The 23,391-nt window shown below is 37.2% G+C and overlaps 1 protein-coding gene across 5 annotated transcripts in view; it reads right to left on the reverse strand.

Annotated features, from left to right (window-relative positions):
* The window catches only part of ERC1 (ELKS/RAB6-interacting/CAST family member 1), a 388,457-nt gene that overhangs the window by 222,896 nt on the left and 142,170 nt on the right, over positions 1-23,391 (reverse strand). For all 5 annotated transcript variants that reach the window (XM_081249168.1, XM_081249164.1, XM_081249165.1 and 2 more), the window contains exons 9-12: positions 17,892-18,029; positions 16,486-16,626; positions 15,401-15,541; positions 9,238-9,431 (exon numbers count right to left, since the gene is read on the reverse strand). In XM_081249168.1, coding sequence (XP_081105294.1) covers positions 9,238-9,431; positions 15,401-15,541; positions 16,486-16,626; positions 17,892-18,029 — 614 coding nt within the window. The remainder of the gene's footprint in view (positions 1-9,237; positions 9,432-15,400; positions 15,542-16,485; positions 16,627-17,891; positions 18,030-23,391) is intronic.

The raw sequence follows: 23,391 nt of genomic DNA on the forward strand, positions 1-23,391 counted from the left end.
CTGAAACGTATGGCACCGTACTACGGTATCCTGGATCAAACAGGAGTCCACGAAAAAAGCAAAAAGGAGTAATTGTAACAGCTCCGTTTACTGACTGCTCACCTGGTGCCAGACGCCGTTCCAAGTGCTATCTGCATTAACTCATTCAAAGTTTCAGATATTAGAGAACTACTCCAATTTTACAGATGGGAAAATTACAGATGAGAAATCTGCCTAAGAACACCTGAGCAATCTGGGACTCTAATTCCTAGGCTAGAGTGCATATCATATAAAAAGCCCTGAGGCTGAAATGAGAACATCTGGCTTCAAATCTAAGTACCACCACTAACTAGTTGGCTCACCCTAGATGTAGAAATCATGTTCCCTAATCTCAGATCCTCATCAGAATAACAATCTGTCCTGTGTAACCCACGCGCTGACAATATTTTCTGAACCCTATCAGAAATTCTCACACCTTAATTTACATTGCCATGGCTCATATGCAAAATAAATAACTTTTATAATGCAGGTTTCTGATTGTTTTCTGCCAGCTTCCGTTACTAATTTACTTACTAATGAAGATAGATGCGTTAGAGTTACTTAATGGACTCTGTACTTGTGTTACTTGCCTAAAAAGTGGAAATTCACGAACCTCTCTACATACTTGCTGGGAAGATCAACTGAAATAAAACCTGTAAAGCTTCTCCCATAGAGCCTCTGACACATGAACAGCAGAACTGGTGGCTGTTTTTGTCACCACCAGTTCTACCATTCAGCAGAGTCACAAAACAAACCCCAAACTGAAAGGGTATGTGTAGGTTTGTGTACGTGAAATAATTCAAAGGTTCTTATAAAAATCCACAGACTGTGGCAATTTTCCCTCCCTCCTTCATGCTGCACTTTACCTACTAATATAACAGCCAGAATGTCTCTGGATGAAAATATAATAAAATTAAAGCAATATTTTTCACTTCCTCATTCCTCTAGTGGCTTCCTTTCATCCTCATTTCTTTCTCAGTCCAAACCTGGTCAGTCTGATTCTCGCTTTCTGACCACTCTCACTATCTTTTGAAGCACAGAACCGTGAATCCACTCTTCCGATAAATCTAAGATTCGTGACATTTTCTGCACTCATAACTGAATTTCTAGACATCTCGTTCCTGGGATAAGTTCCATCATTTCAGTTGCTTATAGGAATTCAAGACAACGTTAGTATACAATGTTCTGTTACATATCTTTGTTTTAGGACAAGCATACTGACCTTGAGGTGAGACTGAAGGAAACAGCAAATCCAGGAAGAAAGTGTGAAAGAGAAAGTTAGAAAAAATTAGTGAGGCCAATTATCAGAAATAATATTATTCACAGACATAGACAAAATATAAAGCACAGGATTAGAGAAGGGAAAGGAGTCACACAGATTCTGCACTGGCAACAAAAATTAGTAATTTCAGATTTTCAACAAGTGTATTTTCATATTAGATTACACCACTGTACCTTAATGTAAGTTTCTAAAGGAACAAATTTTGTCTAAAATTTACCATTTCCTAGGGCAGGAAAAAAAGTAGTTTCTTAAACACAAAGGAAAAGAAAAGAAGGCTAGCTGCTCCCCTCCTCGTTTAAGTAGCTAACTGTGATCCTACAACGTCAGTCAGCTTAGTTCTACACACACCCATCTTAGAACTGACAACTCCTTTACCCACCCCAGTCCATTTCTTAGACCCAAGTTATCCACGAGCAAAAGCAGAAAAACACTGACAGCTTCAGTTATTCTGTAGAATACAGAACTCTAATTCATTTGGAAATTTTTGAAATAATTTTCTCAAATGTGAAAATAATGTTTTCCTAATTACAGCGATTATTTCTCATTCCAAATCTATCAAATCCACCCCCAATGGTGCAATCTGAAAGCAATAATGAAGAATATATGGTTCTATAAACATCAATTCATTTCCAGTACTGCTCAGCAGAAAGAGATGCAAAGTAGCCATGCTTCATATTCCTACCCTAGCACGAAGCCCCTGAGGTTCATTATTGCTTTTCCTAACAACAGGCAGTTTTCCCTTTTTAAAAATTAATCAATTTCATTGAAAGTAGTATCGATATTATCCTCCAAATACTTAAGACTTCTAACAGCCAGCGCCATCCAGCTTACCTTCAGCATCTAAATTTTACTTTAAGAATCTAAAACAAGAAGTTTATTTCTTGAATGCAAGCACCATTTCAACTTGCACTTTAATGTTTTCTAATATTTCAGTACTAAAACGAGAGTTTTTAAAAACTCATTGTCAGAATAATGAAAGGCAAGGATAACAAGATTTATGATCACCATTATATAAGATAAATAGATGAAAAACAGAGAAACAAAATGACAAACAAAACTCCTCACAACCACACAGCGAATACGTGGTGGATCCGTGAGAGGAATGTAGGTCTGCTGACACACCTCCTGGGCATACTTTATATGTCCTATGATGCTTACAGGTTCCTGAAGGGATCTACAAAAATCCATGGATCTTTGGCATTTGGAAAACAGTGTAGAATGCAGACAATGTTCAAAGTCAAAGAGAGGCCAATCATTTATCTAAATGACTATTCCCAATGATCTTTTTTATTTTTGTTGGTTATGACACATTACGTTAGAATAATTTTAGATCCACAATGACACTCACTGAAATCTCATATAGATGCAAAGCTTTATAAGAGACACGAGAAAATCCCTGAAAAAAGAAAAATTAAGCTTATTCCTGTCAAGAGTGAGCAACCTTAAGGATCTTTCTAACTATTTTACAGTTCAGGAGTCATATTTCACTTTGGCATCAAACTTTAGCTCTTGGGAAATAAATTTAGGAGAAAAAAAATCTTCATTCAGAATAACTACATATAATTCTAATGTTTCCAGTGTAAAGTAAAAACTTGAGGTAACCATCAAAATTTCTATCAAGACTGTAATAAATTATAAGGTGCTGTGCCCACAAGAAACTTTAGGAATATGGCCTAATAGAATTGACTATGTAAAGCCGCGTGATTTATTCTTCTTTTAAATGAAATCAGTGAAATTCATCTAGGAGGAAGAAGAAAGAAACAAGTGCCACCCCCCGCAAAGCAAGCTGAAGCCAGCAGGATCAGATAAAGAACCAGTCACCTTCCGTTATAACACTCGCAGCATCTCGTTTTCCCTTTTTCTTTCCATTTTTTTAAACACAACCCACTCTCCCTCAAGAAAGCACACACAGTCACCGCACTCATTTCTCCTCTGTTCCAACTACATCAAGACCACATTCACCAACACTGTCCTTCGTGGATCAAAGATACATGACTATAAATTTAAAAGTACGGAAATGCTTTAAGGAACCATTTTCCTCATGAATTGTATACTAGTTTACACCAAATCTATATACAGCTTAATATTAATTTCCCTATGGGAGATTTCTGAAGACATTAAGCTGAATGATCAATTCAGGACTTCTTTACAGAAAAGATATTTACAAATATGAAGATTAAATATGTAGGTTTATATTCTCAGGTTATACTGTGCCATAGATGCCTGAATATACTGTGATACCAATATAAAATCACAAACATAAAACCCACTTTCCCAATGAAAATGACAAAAAAAATTTTAGGTCAACCTAAGCAAATAAACTTTCAGGATGCAGTTAAAACAGTCAAATATCTAATTATAATAGTAAACATATTCATCTGGTTACACACATTTAAAATGGAATACATGAGAAGATAACGTTAATTTGGAAATACTTCCTTCCACCCCAGTCACTGAAATAATTTTATTCACTCTCTTTGCGCACATCTTCAATATCAATTCACCAAAGGAAGAAGATGCGCCATTACTTTATGTATTACTAAGAAATAAAAAAATATATACCAATTAAATCACGCCATTATTTATTTACGTATCCCAGTTTCAGTGATGTTAAAATGTAAAAATACAAGTTAGAATTGGTATTTCACTGTGACAGAAGAGGAGAGAGGTTATCTATACTTTTGTTTAACCTGCAGATAGAAAAGTAATCCTATTGAATTATATTAAATAAGAATACTTAATGTATATGCATTTACTTATATTTTTACAGAAAGAAAAGTACATGTGCAATGGTAAACATATTACAAACATATAGAAGAAACAAATATAAAAATATATTCAATATCACAAACAAGGGTATAAGGGACTATTAAATCTCCATCTGTTTGATGAAAGGTCTGAATGTGTGGGGGATGGGAAGATAAAAGGGAAGAAATGTGGGATGATTAGACAGTAAAATGAGAAAGGAGCTGTGTCTCTATGTTTTAACATATGTATTTATTGGGCCCACAACAATGTACAGTCTTGGGACAGAATGTGATAGATACTATAACAAAAGCACACACACACAAAAAAGGAGAAATTACTACCTAAGAGAGGTCAGTAAACTTTTTTTTTCCCCAAAAAAAGATAACAATTAAAAGGGGTCAAATTCCCACAAATGAATAAGGGGAAAGAAAATTTTAGTCAAAGAGAAAATACTCAGAAAAAGCAGATAACAAAAAAGCATTCATCTCCTAATTCTAAAGCTCAGTTTTAAAAAAAACAAAGAGTTAAATCTACTAATATCAGACCAAAAGTTGGAAATATCCTGTAAACTCTAAGTTTGCCAACACATTTTGAAAGATTTATAAAAAATAAAAATAACTCCATTTTCATTACATAAAATTTCAGATACTAGTAAGCTTTAAAAGCAAATAAAAAAACTTAAAAGGTCATATCCTCAAGCCATGAGGATTTAAGCCTAGCAACTATCTTCCCTAAATTCTCCAAATACCACCAGAGAAGTACTTTCTCTTACACATGCACACGTGCAAATAACACCATAGACTAAATCTCACTCCTGGCATGATAGGAAAACGACCCCATTCTTTGTGTTCAAGCTCAGTTCATTATTTTGATCTTGAACTACAGAAGTATAGATTCCTCTCACTTACCAAAATGAGGTTAACAGTTACTGCTTTAGCAATTTAGACAGTTAATTCAGGGGCAAACTACCTTGAGCCTGAATTCTGAGCAAGCTGGGAACATCCTTACTTAAAAAAAAAAAAATCAAGCAGCTCCAAATCTTATGAATAGATCACATACCAGTTTTTTAACAGAGCCAGTTGTTTATAAATCAGAATGTAGTTCCCTTGGAAACATTATAAACACAGGTTAAGTTCTCTTGCTAGTCCACAAAATTTAAGTTTAATCATGATGTAAAAGCCTAGAACTAATAGTTCTAGATGAGGTCTGGAAAAGACAGCAAAGAAAATGAAAGTGACCATCACAAAGCAGAAAAACTAAGTTTCCTCCTAATATTATAACTACTTACAAGACTGGCCCCAAAATGTGTTTAAGTACCTATACATATGTGTGTGTGTGTGTAAATAACAACACTGATTCCTGGTTCTCTTGCCTTTGTCAGAATAGTACCAATAGCAGCACACTATCCTGCCTTTCCCTCTCCATTTTATATCTCCATCCACGCTACAGTTCTAGGACCTAAAATTAGGAGCCTAGGATCCAAACAACCTGCTAGCCTTCTATCCAAACAACCTCTCAAACCATTATCATTTAATACTGGTCACAAAAATTAGAAGACCAGACTTAAGAGTCTGAAGTTCAACAAGAAGCCCCTTTTCTATAATGATTCTGTATCCTGGGGCACACATTAATTGAGTATGTTAAGTATTACTTCCCAGGAGAGCTCTACCAGACCGCGAATGGAAACCTCCTCACTGAAATTTCTAGGTACCGGCAAGCTGTGGAAGAACGCCTCTGCCAGCCTACAGAGGAAAAGTCCGCTCCTTGCTGGAGCTTTGGTCTTCTGAGGCTAGATGATAAACTCCTTGAAGGCAGAGATTTTGTTTGTTTTGTTCCCTGTTGTGTCCCCAGAGCACAGAACAGTGACCAGCAAATAAGAGCCTTCATAAGTAGAAAAATTAATTCATTAATTAATGAAGAAGGAAAGGGTATATTTTGTGGCAAGGAGGAGAGTGAGTTATGGAGTGAAAAACTAAACTCACAGATTGGCTACTATTCTCAAGAGCTTGATAACTACAAATCTTACTAACAGTAGCGTTTTTAGAGATGCATATTTAAAGGGAGAGTAACCAGGTAAAAGCAATAAGGAATGAAAAGAACTTTAGGGCTTTCAAAGATTAAACATGTCTAAGAAAATATGTCCTTTCTTCTCATCTTTTAATCCCTCTTATAAATTTCAAAACACAACCCCAAATGAAATCTATATCCATTAAAATTCCAGTTTTTATATTCCCACAAATCAGGAAATATAGTAAATCTAAATTTCTTATAAATTATTTAGGTTACACAATAACATTCTATTATTCTTTACATCACTGAAAATTCCTAACTTTCATAAACCAAAGGCAATCCTTTATACCTAAGTTATGTGAAAAATCAGAAGACGGGTGTCATTCTCCAAACATATAAGTTTCTAAGTGGGATGCTGAATCTAATTTAAATAAACCTCACATTAGAGTAAATTGAGGATTTCTAGTGCAAACACCAAACTCTGCAGATTCATTAGTGCTTCTGTATCAGAAAAAAAAAATGTAATACAGCAAATACAGAAGCAAAATTATGCACGGGGGATAATGCTCCCAGTATACTGCCATGGCATGGGTATTTAGCTAAAGGGACACAAGTGAAAGAGCAGACAACAAGCAGTCTTTCAGGAGTCTGAAAAGATACTACTATCAGAATTTCATCAGCCTACATTACTAAACATTTTAAACCTTATGCCAAAGAAAAGGCTATTCATCACGCATCTAAATAGAAACTATAATATGCTCACTTTAGAAGAGAAATATTCAATTTACATTTTGGGTTCCTCATGCTAATCTAAGTCAATCTACTCATATAACATGTCAATGTTTAGGTTTGTTTTTACTATTATTTTCTCCCTTAAAGTCATCTGTGGAGACTATCCAGAGCCACCAGGTGATGACTTTCTTGAAGTGTCAACCTGGGTGGGCTACAGCACCCAGTTAACTTACCAACACTAATCTAGATGTTGCTATGAAGGTATTTTGAGGATATAAGTAAAGCCTATAATCCATTTAAGTAAAGGAGATTACTATCCCAGATAATAGAAGTGGGCATCTCTCAATTCTTTGGAAGGCCCTAAAAGCAGGTTTCCCAAGGAAAGAAAAGAAATTTTGCCTGCGGACCACAGTTCTGGCCCGTGCTCACGGGACTTCTATCCTGCAGGTGATCTCCTCCTGACAGCTTTCCTATACACATTTCAGACTTGCTTAGCCAGCTGCTGACAATCATGCAAGACAATTCCTTGTAATAAATCTGATATATATATATCATATATGTTTCAATCCAAAAATATATATTTCAATCCAAAAATGAATTGAAACATTTTTCAAGCAAGGTATCTGGAATAGTAAGCAATAATTTCAATGCAGAGCTCTAATACAAAAAAATCAAACTGAAAAATAAAACTTTATCAAGAAATTTCTTTTCTGAAATACTGAAATACATTTAGTGGGAAGTCACTAATCCATCAGAAGTATCGTATTTTAAAATCTATAGAATTAAGATTTGAATAAAAGTCTGATTTCAAAAAAAAATAAAAAATAAATAAAATCTATGAAGTACTGCTGTTGATTTCAGGGTGACACAAAAGCAAAGAAAGGCATGTACTCATGTAAGTATGTAAGGAGAGAGTGTGTGTGTGTGTGTGTGTACGCGCATGTGTGCTGGGGGTAAAGATGCAGTGCAAACAGAGAAGACGTACAAAGAACATACATAATCTAATCTTGAGACTCTGATAACTTGTTAATTCTGATTTAAAGAACTTTATCCACCCATCTTATCCAGAACCAGACCAGAAAACATGAATAGAGTTAATATCAAAATAAGAGGAAACAAATGAGTAGGTGATCAGATCATTTATTCACACTTCCAACTTAGTGAAGAAGAATTGTGAGGGTTGGACTTTATCCTTTTAGTTTTTTGAAAATCAAAATTCTATGGGTACAGAACAAGAGGAAAAAATTACTTCTAGGGGAAAATATCAAGTCTACCAATATCCTAAAAATTTAAAACTCAGTAAACAACTTATGAAAGTATTCTACTACTTCCCAACATTCAAGAGCATGAAAATAAAATACTTCTATGAATCAGGCTCAAAGGAGTCACGCGGATTAATGACTTCACTCTGTCACTGCCAGTCTCTCTGACTGTTCAGAATACAGTGATTAATGCAGTTCTACTGGAAGAAGTATTTCTATGCACTTGTGAATTTATGTTAAATACATGGTATAAAGGAAGAGGCCAAGAGGCATATGCTTTATCTTTAGTTCAAAATACCCTAACAAGAAAAAAAGGCAAAGAAAATTCCAAGAGAGCTATCTGGCTGGTTCTGTTTAAACAAAGCTCATTTTGAAGAAGTCAAAGTCAGACATCAAAAAAAAATCACATCCAAGTCTCCTAAATTGTCCTCAAAATGTCCCTCCTTCTAAATTTGACCTATGTACCAATGTAATAGCTTGCTTCTCCACAATACAGAGTCTAAAAATTCACAGCCCAAAAGAGCAACAGCTCAACATAAAAGGTGTAAACCAATTAAAAATTTTAACTCCTTGAACTTGAGGTTCATTTGTTCCTTAAACAGATAAATAAATAATTAGAGAGCAAGTGGCTATCTGCACTCTCTTGATTAGCCAGTAGAAAACTTTAATTTCTTAATCAATGAATACTTTCTCTTTCCAATCAATGATGCTGAAGTCCATAGCTTCCTAATCTATTCCCACTCTGTGTTGCCTTTCAGAGACTGCAAAAATGAAGTTACACTGACTTAGAATAAAAAGTAGGTAATAAAGTAAATTCAGAGAGGCAGATATATTGGAAAAATATGTCCCGAAAAGTACATAGTTTTTTTTTTTTTTTGAATAAACCTTTTTATTTATTTATTTATTTATTTTTTGCGGTACGCGGGCCTCTCACTGTTGTGGTCTCTCCCGTTGCGGAGCACAGGCTCCGGACGCGCAGGCTCAGCGGCCATGGCTTACGGGCCCAGCCACTCCACGTCATGTGGGATCTTCCCGGACCGGGGCACGAACCCGTGTCCCCTGCATCGGCAGGCGGACTCTCAACCACTGCGCCACTAGGGAAGCCCTCCGAAAAGTACATAGTTTTAAAACCATCCTTCAACCTTTCTAACATAGAGAGTGCCTCTTCAGCTTCCCTTTCCTTACCTTTCCAACTCAGCAATCTTCTTATCTTTGTCATTCTTCTCATTTTCCACCTCCTTCAAGATTTCCAAGAGGCGGTCAACTTCTGCCTGGGCCTTGCTAGAGTCATCTTTGTACCTGGCAATCTCTCTCTCCAATTGCTGTATTCGATCACTCATCTCTGGACTGGCTCTGGCTTCCAATGCTGCCTCGTGTGCCTACAAAGAAAATGTCCAAATTCTATCAGATATACATACAGTGGTAGTGGGCAAACCATGTCTCCAAAAGCCACCTATACTCCAATTTCAACAGGGTATTATCAAACATCTAATAGCTAGCCTTCAATTTATAAGGTTCTTCTCTGCTTAAATATTACACAGACAAAATATCACTACACAGTTACAATTTTTTTTTATAACTGGAAGTTTGTACCTTTTGACCACCTCCACCCATTATACAAACACACACACACACACACACACACACACACACAGCCCTCCATTTCTGACAATTACCAATCTGGTCTCTGTATCTATGAGTTCAGTTTTTGGTTGGTTTTTGGTTTTTACATTCCACATATAAGTGAGATCATACAGTATTTGTCTTTCTCTGTCTGACTTATTTCACTGCCCTGCTTTAGAAACAGACATGATAAAATAGTCAAATTCATTCAACATCTAGCAGAACTAAAAAAGCTGTATAAGACAGGTATATTGTTAATTAAGATCTCTGTGATCTACTTTCAAATTCCTGGGCATAGGTAACTTATTGATTCTATAAACAGTTATGTGTTAATGAATAAAACTAAAGCTGATTCCCAAATATAATTAATAAATTATTTTTATTACATTATTATTTTAGATTTTATTCTAAACAGCAAAATTCATACAAATACCTTCATAAAACAAGAATGAGTAGGCCTGTTCCATACGGGAAACTACTGTAACTTCAGTTTCAACATGTAAAAAACTCAGAAGTCATCACTGCCTTTCTTACAAGAAAATGTTGAAAAACAGAAAATCAATGATTTTTCTAGGACCTATCAGAGAACTGAGGTCACAGGAGAAATTACCCCTCCAACATCAAGAGACACTGGCAAACCCACAGAGCTGAAGCTGAGATCTGCTCACCTGGAGCAGAAGCTATCAGCAGAAACACTTAAGTGGTAATTTTAAGGAACTGCTGTGGGCTGAGTGTGGACGTACAAGCAAAAGAGTGAGAAAAGTCCCAGGGCCGGCGGTTTTAGGGGGGGCCCATACTTTCATGGGCTTTAACCCAGGAACCACACCAGGATCTCACAGTGAAGAGCCAACAAAAATCCCCTTGTGGTTCTGGCTCCAGGAGGGGAAGAGTAACAATTGTGAAATATGCCCAAAGTGTACGCTATCCAAAGACAAACCCTCAGGAGTAAAAATTTTAACAGAGCTTTATCCCACCTGGGGAAAGGGCATTTCTCCCACTCTAGCCCCTGCTAGTAAAAAATAAGACTCATATATTTGACACAGATGTTGGAATTATCAGACAGGGAATTTAAAGTAACTATGATAAATAGCTAAAGGCACAGGACTTCCCTGGTGGTCCAGTGGCTAAGAATCCGCCTTCCAGTGTGGGGGACACTGGTTTGATCCCTGATCAGGGAACTAAGACCCCACATGCCGCAGGGCAACTAAGCCCGCGTGCCACAACTACTGAGCCTCCGCGCCTAGAGAGCCTGCGTGCCACAAACGACAGAGCCCATGCGCTCTGGAGCCCTTGCGCCACCACTAGAGAGCCCATGCATCACAATGAAGATCCCACGTGCCACAACTAAGACCCAACTAAGCCAAATAAATAAATAAATAAATAAAATATTTTAAAAAAATAGTTAAAGGCGCTAAGGGGAAAAGGAGACAACACCCAAGAATAGAGGGGCAATGTAAGCAGAGAAATGGACACTCCAAGGAAGAATGAGAAGGAAATGCCACATATTAAAAACATGTAAGATCTTGCTTATAATGTGGAATCTAAAAAAGGTGAACTCGTAAAAGCAGAGGGTAGAAGGGTGGTTGCCAGGGGCTGGGGGTGGGGGAAATGGGAAGATGTTGGTCAAAGTGTACAAACTTTCAGTTATAAGATGAATAAGTCCTGGGGATCTAACGTATAGGATATTGACTCTAGTTAACAATGTTGTGTTGCATACCTGAAATTTGCTAAGAGAATACATCTTAAAAAGTGTTCTCAACAACCTAAGTGTCCATCAGTGGATGAATGGATAAGAAAATGTGGTATGTACGTATATATGTATGTACACACACAGAGGAATATTACTCAGCCATAAAAAGGGGGAAAGTCTTTTCATTTGCTGCAATATGGATGAAACTTGAGAACATGCTAAGTGAGATAAGTCAGACAGAGTAGATAAATATCACTATGATTGCACTTATATATGGAATCTAAAACAAAAACAAAAAGACCAAGCTCATAGATACAGAGAAAAGACCGGCAGCCTGCCAGAAGTGGGGAGTCAGAGGTGGGTGACATGGGTGAAGGTGACCAGAAGGTACACATTTCCAGTTACAAAACAGTAAGTCCTGGGGATGTGATGTACAGCATGGTGACTATAAATATGTACTGCATATGTGAAAGTTGCTAAGAGAATAAATCTTAAAAGTTCTCATCACAAGAAAAAAAAATTAATAACTATGTATATTGATGGATGTTCAATAGATTTACTGTGGTGATGATTTTGCAATATATACAAATATTGAGTTGTTATGTTGTACACCAGAAACTAATAAAATGTTATATGTCAATTATACTACAATTTTTTTTTTTTTTTTTTCTGTACGCGGGCCTCTCACTGTTGTGGCCTCTCCCGTTGCGGAGCACAGGCTCCAGACGCGCAGGCTCAGTGGCCATGGCTCACGGGCCCAGCCGCTCAGCAGCATGTGGGATACTCCTGGACCGGGGCACGAACCCGTGTCCCCTGCATCAGCAGGCGGACTCTCAACCACTGAGCCACCAGGGAAGCCCCTATACTACAATTTTTAAAAAGTGTTCTCACCACACACATGAAAAAAGGTAACTATTTAAGGTTGATGAATGTGTTAATTAGCTTGACTGTGGTAACCATTTCACAACGCATACATAGATTAAAGCATCATGTTGTACACCTTAAATATATACAATTTCTGGCATTGAAAAAGCTGAGGAAAAAGAAAAGAGTGAAAATGTATATTGCAAACTCTAGAGCAACCTATATTTAGGTTGGAGGAGGGCGTTGTGGGAGGAGTATAATAGGAAAACATCACTAATTAATTAAAATGAAAAGTTACAGTCGTCCAGAATGAAAGAAGGGAAAATATGAAAAGTAAAATGGCAATTAGTAGAAAAACAAGTAATAAATCAGAGTAGGGGGAAGCCACCAAGTCCTCTATCCAAAGGTAACTTTATTTTTTCTCATGAACCTAAACACAATGTTTAAGAGATCATAAAAATGACCAGCTATAGAAGTATCATGATAACAAGGAGATTAAAAATAAATAAAGAGAAAATGTGGGATTGTCATAAATAGGCAAGTTTGGAATATTAGTGAATAACATTTATTACTCTTGTCAGTTACTGCTCAGTTTCATAATCCTAAATACATCTAACAGACTTATCTTCAATATTCCAACATTAAATAGAAAATTACTTCCACTTATTTAGTGAGGGGTAAAAAAGTCAATTACCAAATCTGAATTAGTTAATCTCAAAAAAAGTATTTTCCGGGCTTCCCTGGTAGCACAGTGGTTGAGAGTCCGCCTGCCAATGCAGGAGACACGGGTTCGTGCCCCGGTCCGGGAAGATCCTACATGCCGCAGAGCGGCTGGGCCTGTGAGCCATGGCCGCTGAGCCTGTGCGTCCAGAGCCTGTGCTCCGCAATGGGAGAGGCCACAACAGTGAGAGGCCCGCGTACCGGAAAAAAAAAAAAAGTCTTTTCCTACTTATTCAAAAATAACTTTAAGCTACTGGATTTTCTTCCTTTCCTTAGCTTAAGAATATGACTTCATTTCTGGCATACCCTAAATAATGATTCATCACGAGGTGTTCATGCTGAACACACCCAATGTATGGAAAAAGAACACCACCAAGTCTCAATACTAGGCTGGGCCCCCTTTTCATCAGTAACCACATGAACTGGACCCAATTAATCAGAGTTGGTAACTCAGAGATAATAAGTATGAAAGTGCTTTGAAAACTACCAACTGCCATATAAGTATTAGAGAGGTATAAATCAATGAAATGGATAGTAAATACCTGTACCAAATTCTAATATTCACTGGTATGGGTGACTATCACTGTTAAATTATCTCTTTCCAGGAAGCCTAATGCTAATAGAAGAAAAATATCAGATAATTGAGATTTTTACACTGTGGTCTTACATTTCATCTATAAAGGAGCTGCATATTTTAATCTTACTCTGAATTGCCAATTTTCTAAGAGTTCGGGGACTCTCAGGAGTAAAGTAAAATCGGACAAGAATGCCAAGAGAATTAATCAAGGGATAAATGGTATTTTGAATTTTAGGAGATTATTACTCCACTGGTAAGTTATTCCATATGGACACTATAGAGTTTTCTACTATGCTGTTATTTAAAGCAAAGAAAGAACAGTAATCAAGACAGTATGGTACTGGCACAAAAACAGAAATACAGATCAATGGAACAGGATTAAAAAGCCCAGAGATAAACCCACGCACATATGGTCACCTTATTCTTGACAAAGGAGGCAAGAATATACAGTGGAGAAAAGACAGCCTCTTCAATAAGTGGTGCTGGGAAAACTGGACAGCTACATGTAAAAGAATGAAATTAGAACACTCCTTAACACCATACACAAAAATAAACTCAAAATGGGTTAAAGACCTAAATGTAAGACCAGACACTATAAAACTCTTAGAGGGAAACATAGGCAGAACACTCTAGGACAGAAATCACAGCAAGATACTTTTTGACCCACCTCCTAGAGAAATGGAAATAAAAACAAAAATAAAAGCTTTTACACAGCAAAGGAAACTTAAAAGCTTTTACACAGCAAAGGAAACCATAAACAAGATGAAAAGACAACCCTCAAAATGGGAGAAAATATTTGCAAATGAAGCAACTGACAAAGGATTAATCTCCAAAATATACAAGCAGCTCATGCAGCTCAATATCAAAAAAACAAACAACCCAATCCAAAAATGGGCAGAAGACCTAAACAGACATTTCTCCAAAGAAGATATACAGATTTCCAACAAACACACGAAAGGATGCTCAACATCACTAATCATTGGAGAAATGCAAATCCAAACTACAATGAGGTATCATCTCACACCAGTCAGAAGGGCCATCATCAAAAAATGTAGAAACAATAAATGCTGGAGAGGGTGTGGAGAAAAGGGAAACCTCTTGCACTGTTGGTGGGAATGTAAATCGATACAACCACTGTGGAGAACAGTATGGAGGTTCCTTAAAAAACTAAAAATATAACTACTATATAACCCAGCAATCCCACTACTGGGCATATACCCTGAGAAAACCATAATTCAAAAAGAGTCATGTAGCACAATGTTCACTGCGGCTCTATTTACAATAGCCAGGACATGGAAGCAACCTAAGTGTCCATCAACAGACGAATGGATAAAGAAGATGTTGCACATATATACAATGGAATATTACTCAGCCATAAAAAGAAACGAAATTGAGTTATTTGTAGTGAGGTGGATGGGCCTAGAGTGTGTCATACAGAGTGAAGTAAGTCAGAAAGAGAAAAACAAATACCGTATGCTAACACGTATATATGGAATCTAAAAAAAAAAAAAAAAAGGTTCTGAAGAACCTAGGGGCAGGACAGGAATAAAGATGCAGACGTAGAGAATGGACCTGAGGACACGGGGAGGGGGAAGGGGAAGCTGGGACGAAGTGAGAGAGTGGCGTGGACATATAAACACTACCAAATGTAAAACAGATAGCTAGTGGGAAGCAGCCGCATAGCACAGGGAGATCAGCTCGGTGCTTTGTGACCACCTAGAGGGGTGGGATAGGGAGGATGGGATGGAGATGCAAGAGGGAGGAGATATGGGGATATAGGTATATGTATAGCTGATTCACTTTGTTATAAAGCAGAAACTTAAAAAAAATAAATAAATAAAGCAAAGCAAGAAATTGGAAAAGTTTTCTTTAACCTTTTTCAACTGCGAGTCCATCTTCAGACACTCTTCCTTCTTCTGCTCCAAAGCAATTTCTAGTGTCTTAAGCCGTGAGTCCTTTTTCAGTCCTGCGGAAGCCAGGGAAGAAGCATGCTCTTTCAGATCCAAGAGTGAAGCCTAAAAGAAGCAACATACATCTAGAATAAATACTATTTATTAACAAAATGGAGAATTAAATCCTTAAATTTATTTTCCTGGTGGTTTGTAGTTTCTTTCTATTAGCATATACTGACATATTTCCATTTCAAGAACATGAAATACAGAACAAAAACATTAGCTCTGGCTTTCAAGTCCTAACTAAAACAAAATGAATTCCCAAGAAATACCAACTGAAAAGTGATTTAAAGAGCTCTACCAATACATATCCATTCCCACAAAATAAATCGAAGTAGGTCAAGCTTTGTGAATGTAAGCAGTCAACCTTAGTAGTTACACTGACTTTTTTCTTCTCTTCTAATTTTGGAAGAAACATTCTATTAGAAACTTAAATTCCCATAAATTTTCCTAAAGATACTAGAAAGAAAACCCTGAGAATGTCCCTAAAGCTCATGGTTGTCTGATCACAAGGCATTAGGCATTTTTGCTACTTAGGTGACAGCGACAAGATTCTTCAAACGTAAAATCAAAGTATATTAAGTCACCTAATTGGTCAACAATCATTTAAGATTTCTCTGCCAATGTTGAGGTGATCGTTAAGAGCTGATGTAAATAGACTGTCCTCCTTGTGCATATTCTGTTCGTCTATCAGCTTCCTCACCATTGGCACAATATTTCTCCAAATGTAACTAGAGAAATACTGTTATTTTAGGATCTGTAAAATGTCATTAACAAGTAAGAAGCCAACTCATAACAGCTGGAAGAGGTAGGAGGTAAGACTTAGGAAACAAATGATTCAATCTACTACATCTCTGCAAAGCTTCCTGAAATAATCCCTGCTATAAGAAGATTCTTTAAATCTTCCAACAGATCCTTTTTTTATATGCATTATGTAAACACCAACAACATATACACACAATGCACTGGCTAAGCAAACCAAATAATTCCATTTTGGTGATCTTGACCTCTTTCTCTGAGAGGTCGCCTTGCAATAGGCTGACTTTTTCTTTCAGGTCTTTAAGATCTTTTTTGTAGTTATCAATTTCCTCCTGCTTTTCTCGCTCATCTCGGTCCCGCTGGTCCTTTAAGCGTTCGATTGTCCGCTCCTGATAAGAGAGCACATCAATACGTGAGAAAATTCCTTTCGTACTTCTATCATGTGACTGCAATTCAGCTTCTAGCTGATAAAATTTCACACTTCCATCCTCCATTCAAAAGACAGTGAAAGGTTGTTAATAATTTACCTTTTAAAGAATTCAACCTTCCAACCTATCTTGCCCTAACATACATCTGGTTTTGTTCTTTTGATTCCCCTAGGTTTCTTTTCCTATAACCTTAATTAGTATTAGATGTCCCTAAAGTATTCTTTTGGAATAATCTCATTTATTCGAATCCCAAGCAACAAAAAACTTATATACTCTAAGGACAATAAGTAGCAAATATTTCTTTTCTATATATAATTCACATGTTGCCTACAAAGCAACGGAAACAACTCACAACTCACACAGCAAAAAGGAGGAGGTTGGAGAGATTATGATTTGTTGAGCTTAAAGCATAAAGAAGGATAAAGAAAAGAGAAACTATTAAAACTTCTGTCAACAGATACTCAGGAAGTTTGAAAGTTGAAGCAATTTAAGTATATTTATGGGTATTATTTCTGAATATATTCGGGGATCAAGCCTTGATCCCTGGGCAGGAAGCCTGAAACATTCTGAGTCCAAGAGGCTTAAGGAACAGTAACCCTATTTTTATTCCCTAAAGAAAAAATAATAATAAGAAGAAGAATCCAATTAAAATGCCCCACCAAGAGTCCTTAAACCTCCTCCAAGACATTAACACTTGTCATGTTGGGCCACTTCTTTATTTAGTCAACCATTCCTGAAAAAACTAGGTTTGCTCATGAAGGCAAAATGAAGTGGCAAGGCCACGACTAGAAAAACAGCAAGTACACTGTATTAATAACTAAAACCCACGGATATATTAGATCCCAGGGCGGCACAGTAAAAGAGGACTAATGCTGCCTCCTGACGGTCAGTGTCTGACATCCTCACATCACCAAATTCTAGCTGACCATACACATGAAAAGAACATAGTAAACAGGGAGCACATGGCTGATTCTTTAGAAACTTCAGCCACTGCCCTCCAGTACGGAATCCATCCTGCCTAGCAACAGATGCTTAAATTGGCAACAACAAAACGAATCTTCTTTCCCTCACACTGGGTACGTCAGCAACAGTACAGGCAGCTCTTTTCCCTTTTGCCAAAGTGACTTCTTCTGTCTTCTCTATCAAGTCCCATCACTAAAGTGACTTTCAGATTAATGAGAAAGCAGAAGAAATGTGTCTGTGAGGAGTCTGGGCCAGTCACCCACCTTCTCGGCAAGGGCCTCCTCCAAAGTAGTCAAGGCGGTGTCGGTGTTGGTGGTGTCAGCCTGCAAGGATTTGACTCGCTCCTTCAAGCTGCTCATCTGCTTTTCCTTATCTCTAAGTTGCTCTTGGAGATTTTCAATCTGAGTTGTGCACACACATTTAAGGGGGGAAAAAAAGGAAATTAAGAGAAATACAAACAGTCACAATAAAAATCATTTTAAGTTGGAAACAGGTAGATCAGGGTTGTCAGTGGGCGCTCTGTAGAAATAATTTAACCCTAAGGGTCTTAGAACTTCATGCAAAGCTTTAAACTGAGAATTTATAGCCAGAAGAGAGAAAAGACATACACATGGGTATGGTCATACATGCAGAGTCATAAATCTCCATAAAGAAATAAGGAAAGTAGCTAGGGAGAGAAGAGCCAATATATAGGGATGGGGATAAAGGGTCTTACGACCTACAGAGAGGAAAGCCATGAGAAACTGGATTACTTCCAAAGCAACAGTGCAAATGCCCAGAGAGATTCCTTTAAAAAATGCTGAGGGAGGACAGCGAGTTGAACAGCTGTACGCTAAGAAAAACAACTCAGCCGTAAAAAGGAAAAACTGTTCTTAAATGCTAGTGTTCAAGTTAGGTTTTTATATCATCTTTTATTTGAACAGCAATCATTTTCAATGAAATTTATTATTATAGTTATTCATTCCTTTATATACACTAGTACGCATTCATTTACTCAAAAAACTATTGGTGAATTCTCTATTATATGCCAGGCACTAGTGACACAAAGAAAAATGAACAGACCCATTTTCATTATAAGATGGGAAGGGGACTTGATGTAGCTGAATCCAAGCTATGGATGGGCTTCCGTGCCATCCTAACGAGCACACATTTTACTCTAGACAGATGGGAACTATAAGGGACTTTTAAGCAAAGAAATGGTCCGGTCAGTTCTGTATTTCAGACTGATAATTCTGATAGCTGTGGAGAAGATATTCAATATCTAAGGGGAGTTACGTAGAGACATGAAAACAGCTAGGAGATCGTATCAATTCAGGTAAGAGAGTTTGGAAACTAAATGAGCTAAGAGAGATGGAAAATAGGGGATGGGTTTGTGAAACAGCGTGGAAACAGCATATTATCACTAGGGAGACTCCCGTACACACAATGAAAAACAGTAAGCAAAAATATGGAGGAACTGTAGAGAGATATTCTTAATAAGCAAAAGGAAAATAAGTAAGACAACTATTCTAAAATTCACAAACTTCATTCTTTCATTCAGCGACATGCTAGGCAGTTTTCTAGGTGTTGAGGATAAAGAATTAATCCAAACTGACAAAAATCCCTACCCTCAAAGAGCTTAATCCTAATACGGTAGACAAGGAATGAATGAATGAAATGAACATAGTATGTAGGATGGTGATAAGTCCTATGGAGAAAAATGAAGCAGGAGAATATATCATCATCATCTACTCTTGAACTAGCTGGTTTATTTCACATGGCTTTCAAAAAGTAACATAAATGTTATCTGCTTTGGGATGACTTTCTTGCTCTTACCTCCATGACAATAAGATGACCACAGTCTGTATGCCATCACACATGAACAAAGTATTGATCCATATACATACATATACATATCCCCCATTCTTTTCTCTATCCATACATTTGTCTCCATTCTCCCACCTATCTCTCTACATTATAACGCGAATCTCCAACCACACTGTTATTACTCATTCTATACACATCTCCACAAATAGACTGGATCCTACTCCTCTACCCCAGCTTTGTATCTTCGTATCCGGCACACATCAGGTCTATCATAAATATTGGCTCATTAGTCAGTAAATAATACATAAGCTTGGACTTTTATAAACTGTATTTAGGCATACACATAAACTTCTGCCAAGAAAAGAACTACAAAAGAACCTAAATCCAACCTTCCAATAATTCCTGCATCAATCAATTTAATATAAGCTCTTTAAGGGTCTGTTTCATTCCAAGCAGACCCTTCCAAGGGGAGAAAAAAAGGTCCCTCTCTACAGTCCATGAGAATTCCACAGCAGAACAAATAAGCTAAGCGGAAAGATTCAGTGAACTCAGAATAGGGAACCATGAGTACTGTAAGGCTTGGATTTTCACTCTTTAACAAAGGAAGAATCCTACAGGTGAACCATTGAAATTGGCTCCAGTCTTTTCTATGCCAATGAAGTCCAAAGCATACTGTGAGAGAAAAGACCATCACATATGAAAAGCATTAGTTTCCTTTAGTTTAATCAGACACTCCTATTGGAATCTCATATGGATCAATACTTAGGTAAATTCACAACCACTAAAGAGATTTTGCCACTTAAAAATCTAGTACTCCATAACATAGAGAAGGCAATGCCCTGGTGTTTACATGTTTAACCAGCTGTGCGGGTCATCTTAGTTGCTGACATATAAACCTTATACAAAAAAAAAAGATATGCTCATTCTGTTGATTAGACTTTTTTTACCAAGAAAGAGCAGTACAATCACCTTTTTAAAAAAATAAAATTTAATAGAACCAACCAAGTTTTACGTACAAGAAAACAGAGATTTGTTTTATGAGCCCACCTAATATACAAACAGCCCTTACATGCATAATAAGGATTATACCCTTCTTTCTCCTCCATCATCAGCATCTAAGAAAAAATTAAGACGTTAACTGTTAACAATTCCACTTGTATAATTTGTATGTAGTCCAAGTATTAAAGGGATCCATTATTCTTTGCCAGCAAAAACAAACAAAAAAAACCCCAAACAAACCAACAAACAAAAAGACTTTTCCTGATATACTCAGGTGCAGAAGCTGCTAAACCAGGCAAAATCCCCATTAACAAGTTCTCCCTAAGCTACTTTCTTATCCAATTACCCAGCTGTCTAAACTGTTGAGTTGGAGGGGAGGAAGAGGATGGCTATTCCTGGGGAGCAGAAATAGCCATTCCACTGTGAAGAAAGGGCAGCGCTCACTAGAGCTGTCTCCTTTGGGCAAGCTGCTATCGGCAAGGAAGACTTGCAGTAGACGCAGATATGTGCAAACCAGCTGCAAGAGCATTAACCCAAAAGAGGCTCTGTGTGGTGTGTGGGAGGATGGGTGTGTACAAAGCACTTTCCGTTTACCCAGCATCCTGATGGACAGCAGCTGAGTCCTACTGAAAACTCCTTTTATATATCCTCACTGTGGTTGCGACTCAAACTCGTGATTTTGTGATCAGGGCTCTCTGGGTTCAGATGCTAACCAAGGGGTGTATGAATGCTATCCTGTTAATCTTGCCATTATTCTCTTCTTTGAACTAATCCAATATAGAGGCTGTGAAAACCGTTCACCCTAATAGTCCCATGTCACACCATTTCAGTATTTACTATGCAATTTCTATAAAATATATAGTGGAAATCCCATTCTATACCAAGTTCAATTATCCACAGGATCTAAAATATACTATTTACAAAAGCTTTGAATGTAACAGCTAAGAGAAAAACTGGATCAGTTATGCACATACTTGACTGTTAATGATAAAGGTGACTGTTTCAGAATCATGCTAAGTGGAAAAATACTCCTTTAAATATGCTCAGAATATCTACCCCCCAAAAAGAGGAAAACTTTCCATTGTGTAGAAACAGAAACCACGGAATCCCTAAAATGGCAATATGATAAAAATAACAAGAAATTACTCGTGATGGGGGTGGTGGAGGAGGCAGAGGCAGTGGCGACACGAGGGGCCACTAACACTTACAGGGAGTGTGGTATGTGTCAGGCACTGTTTTCAGAAATCTATGTATAACAGCTATTGAAGCTCCACCACAAGACTATAATTATTAGGCAATCGAGCTCCAGAATTGTACTCTTAATCACTGTGCTATAAATAATATGTTCTATGATGGGGGGGAAAAAAAGAAAGAAAAGAAGAATCACACAAAGATGTCTCAAGCATCTTTCCATAAATGATTCCTTGTTATTAAGTAGTGTTTATCAATAAACACAATGTTATTACTACAGTCACATATGAAAATATTCTCCCCTACAGAAACAAAGAAGGAAGGGTGGAGGTACCAAGCCACTGCCAATGCAGAAGAGCACCTTCCATGTACTTCCGTGTATAGTCAAACATAACACACTAAAGCTGATGGGCAGAACCAAAGGTACTTGATATCAGGATCAATATCATGATAGTATTAGGACAGTCTGTTTAGCCTTTCAAGGGATAGAAGGAGGCTAGTTTATTTACACACACGGACTAAGGAGCACTTAACATTAGCTAAAAAAGCGTTTCTTCTTTTACTTTAATAACTTATACTTAATAATACTGAAAATTAATAAAAATCGTTGCAGAAAATGATGTATTTTATAATTCTATGGGCTCTTCCTACTTTATGCACAACCGATCTGTATTAAGAAGAAATCATTAAGCAGCTATTAACATGTATTCAATTTCTGCATGAGTAAAATTGTGTAGAGATTGAAGGAATTGGTGTTTATTCTATATATGTGTCCCTGGTGATAAATAGGGAGGGGGAGGGTCAATCAGGTTTATACATACAGCCTAAAATCATACAGAAGAACTAAGAGTGAAGAATTCAAGAAGGAAACACTTTTTCAATAACTATTTAGAGAAAGAAGGCGTTTTCCTTAAAATGACCTCTCTAATTAGAGTATAACCCTGTTAACTGGACTAGAAAGAAAATAGAAATAATTATTACATTATATAGAGCCTTTCTTCTCCTCGTACAATTCTTATTTTACAAAAAGAGAAAAACTGATGAAAGAGGAGGAAGACTAATGCAGAATGCATGTTGCACGTGAATCCATCAAATCTGCACACCAGCTCCACACTGGCACAGATTTCTTAATATCTTTTGTTTTGGTTTTTATCAGCATTGCCAGTTGTCAGAAACTATCATGGTTCAACGTGGGTGATTTATTCCTAGTCAAGTGGAACTGATTACTCTGCTGCTGAGGCCCTAATCACTGAGCAAACTATAGAAGGGACTTCCTATAGGATGTAGTTCTAAGGGACAAGGAATCCCAAAATACTTCTTGCAGTCACCTAGCTACTTGGAACATCACTTAAAGGAAAGAATTTTTTTGATGATGCTTCCACACTTGTTCTAAGCAGCCATCAGTGTCAAATGTATTGTGGAAAGTAAGTTACTCAGAAAGGCTCTGACCTTTACCTTCTTGGTTAATAATACCTCTCAGTATCAGTGGTAAAAGTACAGTCTGGATGAACTGGTCATAATCAGCTGGCAAAAGAGATCTACAGTAATCAATGGAATCTAAAAAGGAAAAATTCACTAAGTCCCCTGATCTACGAATTGTTTGTCTACCATCCTGCAGGCCCGTGAAATGTACTAACAAGGCACAACTATACTTTACCAAAATGATCAGGGTTTGCCCAGACTGTACTGGCCTCTAAATTTTACTTGTCCAGTTATGTGTTTCCAATGATTAGAGGATACAAGAGTTAACAAAGTCATGTGGAACTC

Source organism: Mesoplodon bidens, assembly GCF_964165515.1.
Source record: "Mesoplodon bidens genome assembly, chromosome: 11".
Classification (NCBI taxonomy): domain Eukaryota; kingdom Metazoa; phylum Chordata; class Mammalia; order Artiodactyla; family Ziphiidae; genus Mesoplodon; species Mesoplodon bidens.